Source organism: Gracilinanus agilis, chromosome 4 (genome assembly GCF_016433145.1).
Source record: "Gracilinanus agilis isolate LMUSP501 chromosome 4, AgileGrace, whole genome shotgun sequence".
In the NCBI taxonomy this organism is placed as follows: domain Eukaryota; kingdom Metazoa; phylum Chordata; class Mammalia; order Didelphimorphia; family Didelphidae; genus Gracilinanus; species Gracilinanus agilis.
The window spans coordinates 354,064,800-354,075,037 of record NC_058133.1 but is presented as its reverse complement, the minus strand read 5'-3'; the positions used below and the strand labels follow the sequence as shown (position 1 = coordinate 354,075,037).

The 10,238-nt window shown below is 32.3% G+C and overlaps 1 protein-coding gene across 1 annotated transcript in view; it reads right to left on the bottom strand.

Annotated features, from left to right (window-relative positions):
* Nucleotides 1–10,238, bottom strand: part of LIN28B (lin-28 homolog B) — a 128,576-nt gene that overhangs the window by 31,632 nt on the left and 86,706 nt on the right. Inside the window, exon 4 of the mRNA XM_044676083.1 lies at nt 2,387–2,437. Coding sequence (XP_044532018.1) covers nt 2,387–2,437 — 51 coding nt within the window. The remainder of the gene's footprint in view (nt 1–2,386; nt 2,438–10,238) is intronic.

Here is a 10,238-nt window from a genome sequence, read left to right as displayed (position 1 = left end):
CTTAGGGCTAAGTAATTTGCTCAAGGTCCCACACTTAGGTTTCACTCTCCTCTTAACTCTTTAGAATGGGCCTGGTGACAAATTAACATTAGCTTTACAGTATTTTTATTTATTTTGTTAAAGATTTCTCATTACCTTTTAATCTGGTTTTGTCTGCTGGAAGCAGGATAGGTATCAGTTTTGACACTTCTGTCCAGACTATCTCACCTTAACTCTAATTACTGAAATTTCCATATTTTCTCTAAGGATTTTCCATATACTAGCATACTGCCAATCAAATTATATTCCTTAAAAAAGGCACTTATATAGCAAAAAATATATTAAAGTAGGAAATAGAACTAAATCCTACTCCCACCTCTGCCACTTATTAGCTATATGAGCTTGGGCAAGTCACTTGCTTCCTGGGGGTATATCAATTTCTTCCAGTACAAATTCAACAACAATTCAATTCAACAAGCATTTACTAAGAACCTGTTATCTGCTAGAGATCTTGCTATGCACTGGGGATTCAAAGTCACATGCTAATAAAGTATTATGTCTCTAATGTGCATTGATATTTGGGGTTGAAGATTTAAGCAAGTTAAAATAGTTAGAAGGAAAAGATGAATAAGTGAATCAACGTTTCATTGACTAAAAATTCATCCTGGCTTCCAGGATGAATTAGTCCCTCAAATATGCCTGGAGTTCTACAGGAAAGTAGGATACAGTAAGGGTTGATTGAAAAGGAACTTTTAAAGGTTAGACATAGGAATAAGAATGTTCCCAGGAAGCAAACTAGTGGCAGGAGTTAAATGATATTACAAAAGAGATGGTAGAAAGTGGCACAGACCACAAACAAGGCTTGACTGGAAGTAATAGGGTCCTTGAGAGTCCAGATTGCATTTCTCAGGACTATAATCCAACCTAAAAGAAGGATAATAATGGAGGTCTAGACGGGGAGTTAAATGTTTGTGGATGAGGTGGGAGGCTGGAGGTAAGGACACAGGTCCAGCAGTAGTACATACTGGTTTTAGTGCAGGCAAATGGTATAAACAAAAGCACAGAGTTGTCACAAGTCCTGTGATAGGGGAATTAGACTGATTTCTACACCAACACACTGTCTCCTCTAAGACCTACTATTTCTGATAGTTTAGATTTTTTAAAAGACTTCTGAGGAACTTAAAAAAAAGTTCAGGAAGGTAGGAGTGTATAGGACCTGCAATGCTACCTACCAACAATAAGAAGACTAAGTCCTGTCACATAGAAAGGACACAGAAAGTATTAAGAAAGAATACATTGGTGTAAAAGTCCCAAAAGTAAATCAGCATTTTGGGAAAAATAGAAAACATTAATAACATTATTCAAGTCAATGGATGAGGGGAAGGGGAAGACAAGGAGAATTTGGAACTACACTTGTATCTTGATGGGGAAAAAATAAAATTAAATAATGCATAAGAAGAAAGTAATTAATAATTAAACTCAGGGAACTTCTTATAGGTATGAGAAAAGAAACAATGTGTTAAGAGTATTTGAGAGGAGACCAAGATCAAATAATAGTAAACAAAATTAATATGGAGAAAATTCCAACTTAAAAGGGGAAAAAGATGAGAAAATCATTATATGGATGAAAGCAGCAACCTATAAGTATAAACTTAAATATAAATTGATTAAGCTGACCAATAAAATGAATGAGAATGATAGAATGGATAAGAAAAAAACTTCATTGATTTCTTATTTATATGAAACATATTTTTAAAAGATAGAGTTAAAATGAGGGGCTAGAACAAAATTTACTATGCTCTAGGTGATTGTGGGAGTTATAACAAATATAATTTTAGACAGAGCAACAAAAAATATATTATGTTAAAAGAAATAAATAGGTAAACTATAGTATTTTATACTTCTGAAGTATATAAGGAAATGAAACATTTTGCTAAATGGCAGTGTCTAAATTCAAAAAGAGCTAACTAATTGTAAAAAGGTAATATGAAAATAACTGTAGAAGTTTTAAGTGATTCTCTAAACTGTGTAATTATAATGGAAAGATGAAAAAAATGGGAAACAGAGATTAACAAATTATTAGATTTGAAAGAAGGCTTAAATCATCCTGGGAAGAACAGTCAAGTATATATACTACAAACACATACACACACATACACCTCAATGTTAATATCTTTATAAAAAGCATTCATATGCTAGAATACAAAGAAAACATTTTAAAAGCATCAATATCATAGTGTTTAATAGACCATAACATACTAAAGATAGTAATAGAAATAAAGTAATCAAAAGAGACACACCTAAATAGAATTTAAAGGGCATCAAAATTAATAAGCGGATAAAAGAACAAATCATAGAAATAATAAATAACTTTGTTAAATAGAATGATAACAATGAGAAAACATACCAAAATTTTTGGGGTACAGCTAAAGCAGTCCTCAGAGGAAAAATTATATCTCTGAAAACATATAGAAAGAAAATAGAAAGAGGAATTGAGCATGCGATTTAAAAAAAACCCTAGAAAATCAACAAATCAATAATCCCAAAAGAAAAGATTATTCAAATACAAGAAATTAAAATAACTGAACAAAATAAGAATTGTTTTTTAAAAACTAACAAAATTGAAAAATCAGTTGAAAATTTAATTAAAAAATAATTAAAATTACCAAAATTAAATATCAATGTGAAAAGTATACAACAAAAAGAGAGAAACAAAAGAATTATTAGAAACTACGATACACAAGTACATGCCATCAAACTGATAACAATAATAGGAAAGGATAATTATTTCAAAAATATAAAATACCCAAATCCTAGGTGGAAGAAAGGGGAACAGAGACTATAATCCAATTTCAGAAAGAGAAAATGAACACACCATAAATAAGTTACCAAAGGAGGAGCTGAGATAATGTTAATATAGGCACATTTTTATTGAATTATATCAAACATATAAAGAATAGTGATATATATACACACATATATATACATATATATGTACTATAATTAAGAAAGCACTCTATTAGACACCTTTTTATAAGTCACAGAGTACCCTGACAACCAAATCAGATGATAAAGAAGAGAAGGAACCTCCACACTAAACCAAATCTCCCAATAAATACGGATATGAACATTTTAAGTAAAATTCAAATACTAATAAATAAAAAAATTATTCACTATGATCAAGTTCTATTTATAGTCAGGATATATGCAAAAGGATGATTCCACATTAAGAAAATAATCAGCATAATTATCATAAAAACAAATATGTACATATAAAACAGAATTTATCATGTGAATAGAAAAAAGGATAATTATACATGTAATATACATAAAAGCCTATTAAAATTATAGAACTCAATGTTTAAAAAACCTAAAAAGCACTGGCAATAAAAAGGACCCTTTTGAAAAGCAATTCAAAGCAAATATAAAATTAAAGAGTTAGCATTATGTTAATGAAAAAATGAAATTAGGAAACCATGACAAAAGTAGAAATTAAGGGAGCATATAATTACCAAATCTCAAAAACAATATAAATAGTGATCATAAAAACTATTTGTAAAGATTAAAATGTGGAAAAATAAATCAGTGGAACAGACAAGACAAGCAAAACCCAGATGCAACTAAACACAAATGGGGAGCATTCCCCTTTGACGGTTTTTTCTAGGAAAAATTGAAAGAAAATTGGAAGAAAATTGGTTTAAACCATATCTTATACCATACACCACGATAAGCTCCATATTTGATGCCTAAATTAGAAGAAAACATAAGGAAATATTTTTCACACCTATGGATAGGATAAGAAATATAGCCCAGGGTAAGAATTCTTATTCAAATAAGGGACAGGGGTAAATAAAGAAATATATACTAATAAAAAAAACAGATAAATGATAAAAATAGATTAAAAATTCAATTCTGATTACATAAAATTAAACAGCTACCATAGGCCATGGAATCTGGAGTCAGAGGTACTAGGTTGAAATTCCAACTTCTGATGTATAGATTTGGGCAAGTAGCTTAACTTACCTGATTTCAGATTCCTCATCTGTAACATGTTAGGACCAAAGGACCTTTCGTAACTGTTTCAATTCTCTGTATGTAGTTCTGTTATCCTATGAGCCTAAGTTTTTTTTTTCCATGAAGAAAGTCTATTCAGTTAGAATAAGAGACACTTTGTGGGGGGGAGAAGAAAGAACTTTCCATCAAATATATCTGATAATAGTTTGATATTCAAAATATATAAGAAATAGGTACAAATACATGAGATCAAGAGCTAAAAGATCAAATGATATGAACAATTTTGGAAAGATTAAATATAATCTATTAAAAGCATATGCTCCAAAAAACACTAATAAGAAAAAAACAAAATAAAACAACTCAAATGTTTACTCTCTCACCTAGCAAATTGGTTGATGGTTAAATAAAGAAATAGTACTGGAGGAGCTTTAGGAATGCAAGCACATTAATACCTTGTTTAGGGTAGCTGTCCAACCCCTGGATTTGGAATTAATAAAGATTATCAACTAAAAGAAAAGCCACTTATACCTTTAGATTCAGAAATTCTACCATGCCATATCTAAGGTAAGGAAATCGGAGATGGAGAGAATGGAACTACATACATATAAAATATTTATAACACATGTTTTATGGTAGCAGTTAGTAGTTCTTAAATGTATTATTCTTTTAGATTTGCTTATTGGTCTTCTGCATCAATTCATACATGCTTGGGAAATGGCTAAAGAAACTGTTGGTTATGAATGTAATGGAATATGATAGCATGCCTTCTCTAGCTCATAGTACAGATGAGGAAACTGAGGCAAACAAGTGTTAAATGACTTGGTGAGGTCACATAATTAATAAGTGTCTGGGGCTAGATTTGAATTCAGGTCTCCCTGACTTCAGGCCTGGCACTATACACCGTACCAGCAAGCTGCTGATACACATGTTCACAAAGATTTATGCCATCAACTTTCCTCTAATTTCAATTTTCTTTATTTCAAATCTGTACTCAACAGTTAAGCAGTTCAACTCTTGTAATAATAAAAAGAGCCAGCAACCAATGTTGGTTGACCCCCCCTTTCAGTCAAAACTTACACTCTATACAGTCCTTTACTCTTAAACTCCTTGTACCCTTATGCTATTGTCACTGAATATTTACCAAATCTCCAAACTATCATCAGAATGACTCCCTCCTTCCAAATTCACCCATCTTATTCATGTGTTGCTGAATGGAGCAGAGCTGGACAAAGTAACTCAATCAAGATGATTAGGGCCAGTAAAAAAAATTTTAGTCATCCAAACTCAAAATGGCCTAAGGGCCATCTTTTTACTCCTCTCTACTTGATCCTCTAGTCCAAATTTCAGACTGTTCTAAATCTCTTACACTATCACCTTCCCTCCCCCAACACTTTCAGTAGGTGACCTGGCCTCATAATTCCTGAGGAAACAAAGGACATTGGCCATGAATTTCCTTTCTGGCCTTCTACTTTTTAAAAACTTTTAACAATATGCCTCATTTTTTCTTGCCCTATTCCATTCAGCCTCTCAACCCTTTTACATACAACCCTTCATGTCATCATCTCCAATCTTCTAGAGCAGACACTGTCAGCAATTATTCCCTCTTTTCCCCTATTAATTCTTCTCCCAAAACCAATAAACATATCCAAGGCACATTCCTCCTTAAAGAAATCCTCATTAGCCCCTACCTACTTCTCTATCTTTCCCCTATAATCTCTCCTCCAATTCACAAACTGCTAGAAATATCCATTTATGCTCACTGCCTCAATGTGCTGTCCATTTACTCACTTTTCAACTCTGTGATTTGGCTTCCAACTTCATCACTCAACCAAAACGACTCTCTCCAAAGTTACCAATGATTTCTTAATTGACAAAGCTCCTGACTTTTTTGCACTCTTCGCTCTTTTTGATTTCTCTGAAGTATTTGAAACTGCTGGCCACTCTCTCCTGGATACTATTTTTCCCAGGTTATTGTGACACTGATCTGTCTTAGTTCTCCTCTTGTATGAATATTTCTTCTCAATATCTTTTATGATCATTTATCATCATCCATATGATGTTTCCCAACTGTGGCTATGTCCCAAGATTTATTTCTAAAGTTCCTCTCTTTTTTTTTGTTTATATTTCCTCACTTGGTGAATTATGTAATTCACTTGGATTTAATTATCTTAATAGCAATAACTATAAACTTGAATTGATATAGCACTTTTAAACTTCAAAAGTACTTTACAGGTTAACTTATTTGATTTTCATGCCACTAGAGTAGGTGCTATTTTATCCCAATTTTCAGATGAGGAAACTGAGACTAACTGACTTATCTTGTATCACACAAATATTAAGTATCTGAGTGAGAATTGGAGGTAATAGATTTTCCTGACTCCAAAACTAACACTTTATTTACTACACCATCTAAATGCCTATGATGAGGTCTCCCTATACAACAGTTTTAATTTTTCTTTTGAGCTACAGCATCTCATCGCAATTATCTATTTGATATTTCAAACAGAGTATACTGTAGGTACCTGAAACTCAAGTCCAAAAAAGAAATCATTCTTAATACTGGTGTGAAATATTTGCATATGTGGTCAGTCAGGCCCACTAGTTTTTGCCTGCCATTTTGGTTTAACTATTTTTCTTTTATAGAACAGAGAATTCAAAATGTGAAGGTGGATGGAGGTAGAGTGATATATTGAAAGGTATACTGGAAAAAGACTGATAAAGGAATTGATAAAACCTAAAAAATAAAATCAAGTATCTCAATAAAGACAAATGTACCTAAAATATGAATTTCTAAAAATTTAGATGTGATCATATGTTTGAATTAGACTTTTAAAAGTGTCTTTAATAACTAAAATTGGTTTTCAAAAGAGAAAAAAAGAACAATTCTCATGGGTGTCTATTTCCTATGATATTAATTCTAAACCTTTCTGCTAATGGTTAAAAATTCCATTTTCAACCCTAAAAATTACTTCGAATTCATTTTGTTTATGCTTATATATATACATATATATATATATATATATTTACANAACAGAGAATTCAAAATGTGAAGGTGGATGGAGGTAGAGTGATATATTGAAAGGTATACTGGAAAAAGACTGATAAAGGAATTGATAAAACCTAAAAAATAAAATCAAGTATCTCAATAAAGACAAATGTACCTAAAATATGAATTTCTAAAAATTTAGATGTGATCATATGTTTGAATTAGACTTTTAAAAGTGTCTTTAATAACTAAAATTGGTTTTCAAAAGAGAAAAAAAGAACAATTCTCATGGGTGTCTATTTCCTATGATATTAATTCTAAACCTTTCTGCTAATGGTTAAAAATTCCATTTTCAACCCTAAAAATTACTTCGAATTCATTTTGTTTATGCTTATATATATACACACACATATATATATATATATATATATACACACACACACACACATACATTTTTTCTCAGAAAAGAATGCTAATCCTTTCTTTGAAGAAGTAATTTCATTTGTGTGCCCAGTGCATAGTAGGCATTTAATAAATGCTCACTGAATGACTGAACTAAGCAGCACACCAACCAAGACTAGTAGTATATGAACTGTCCCACTGGGAGGCTTTCTCAGCTCCTCCCTGGGACCTCTTGGTCATGATAATTAGCCTTCGATTTAGTTTTTTTTGTTCTTTCCAGCTATACAGTTGTAGTTGTCATGTAAATTATTATCCTATTCTGCTTACCTCACCCTACATTGGTTCACAGAATGCTTCCGTGCTTCTCTGATAGGGTGTGATAATAATCCATGACATTAATGTGCCATAATACTTAGGCATGTCCTAATCAATGAGCATGTACTTTGGCTGCAGTTTTTCACTACCATGAATACTCTGATGTAGGCAAGGGGATGGCAAGCACTGGGATAAGGGCTTTACGAATAGCTCATTTGAAGTAGATGGGTCTTTAAAAAAACCTTTGGGCTATATGCTTAACAGTGGAATCTTTGAGTCAAAGGGACATGAACATGGAGATTTTAGACACTTTTTTTTTTAAAGCATAACTCCCAAATGCTTTCCAGAATGATCTAACTAACTACAGTTCTACCAACAGTATATTAATGTACCTGTCTTTCCATAGTTCCTCCAACATTGACTATTTCCACCCTACTTCCTCTTCCAATTTTCTGGGTATAAGATGAAATCTCAAAGTTGTTTTTATATGTATTTCTTCTACTGTTAATGATTTAGAGCAGTGATGGGCAAACCAAGGCTGCAAGCCAGATATGGCCCCCTGAAATGTTCTATCCCACCATGGGACATTATTCCTAATCTGACAAATACAATGAGTAGGATACAATACAATGAAACTTTGAAAGAGTTGCCTTAGAAACAGACTGACAGATGAGCATTTCCTTTCCTTTGGTCCCCACTTTAAAAAGTTTGCCCATCACTGATTTAGAGCAATCTTCCAAATGATTTTTAATAGGTTTAAATTCTTTCCAGAACTGTTTACTCCTATCCAGTGGATACTTGCCCATTAGGAAATGTCTTTTTGTTCAATATGTATTTACACGTTCACATACATTGGGTATCAAAGCATTATCAGAGATATTTGATGCAAAGATTTTTCCAACGTGGCAGCTTCCCTTATCATAGTTGCACTGACTTTATGCAAAATGTTTATTTTGTGTAATAAAAATAAATCATTTTACCTAGTGATATCCTCAACCCCTTGTTTGGTTAAGTCTTCTTTCCATGATCTTTCCAAGATCCATGATCTTGTTTTTTCCTAATTCTAACTGAACGTCACTTCTAACAGACATGAAATAGAGATTGCATAACTGTGCCAGAAATTGCTATTTTTTCCCTATAGAGTTTCTTTGAATCTTATTTGTAGATCATAAGCAAGTCATCATAGGCATAAATTTCCCAATTAATAATATGGAGAAAACAATACTTGTACTATCAACTTACCAGGATTGTTGTGAGGGAAATGCTTGCCAATGAATTGCATAAATATGAGTGATGATGACAATTCTTAACTCCATTAGACTCAGGAGATATTGATGATGGCATGATACCACTTCATTAGTACTATTTTCACCAAAATCACCCCCACTAACAGTCCAGTGCCATTCACATATGTCATCAATCATGACCAGAGATCATAAGAAACCTGAATATTAAGTATAATTTTTCAATGAAGCTAAGAAGATAAATTGTTGCCCTTTCAAAGAGGTAAATTGCTTCAAATCTCCTTAATATGAGAATTTTCCTCCACTAACATGGATCACAAATGATCAACAACTGATTAGGATGCATGTTTGTTTTTTAACCAGTAGAATGACTGAGGCCCAGAGAAGTTAGATGACTTGTTCGTGGTCAAACACTCAGTGATCAGATATGGGATCTGACCCCAGTTCTTTCTAACTCTAGATCCAGCAGTCTTTGTACTAGGCTATCCTGTGTCTCTAAAAACAATAAATATAATTTAATAATAATATAGTAAGTAAAATATTATAACAGTACAAAGTGTTTGACAATCATTTCCAAGTTCCTTCAACTGTATAGCTTTACTAATAGAAGCTGAAACTTCCACTAACTTATATTAGAACTTGAATAAAGTGTAAGAAGAATTTGAGGTACACTTAGGAGTATAATTCACCTGCAAAATGATGAGTACTGTAATTCTAAAAAATAATCAAATAATTATAAAATATTGAATTAAGTGATAATTTTGAAAATTCTCATCATATTATTTTGCCTCATTTTTGATGACCATTGTAAAAAGTACTCAATGTTATATACCTACTGGACCTACTGCAAATTCACTTTATTAACCTCAAAGGATACCTTACTGCTACTCTATTACTCAACTTATTCCCTGACATTTCCAAATATAACTATTATAAAGTTTTTTTATACCTAAGTTCCTAATCCCAACCCTGTAAATCTCACTCTCAACATACTAATTTGCCTAACTCATTAGAAAAACTAAAGCTGGCAGAAACTCCTTAATCTTCCCTGTATCCTATTCATCAAATTGTGGCTCAGAGAAAAGCATTTCTCTTCCTCTCTTTTAAAGTTCATCCTTGCAACTATGCTCCTGAGATATCCTTCTTACTTTCTCAAGAACTTGATCTAATCATTTCCTTAGTAGCTTCCGTTTCTCTGCACCAGCTCCTTTAACTCCGCCTAAAGACATGCTCAGGTATATGCTATGGAAACTAAATATCATATTACTCAAGAGTGTAGTCTACATTCAGTCTCCACT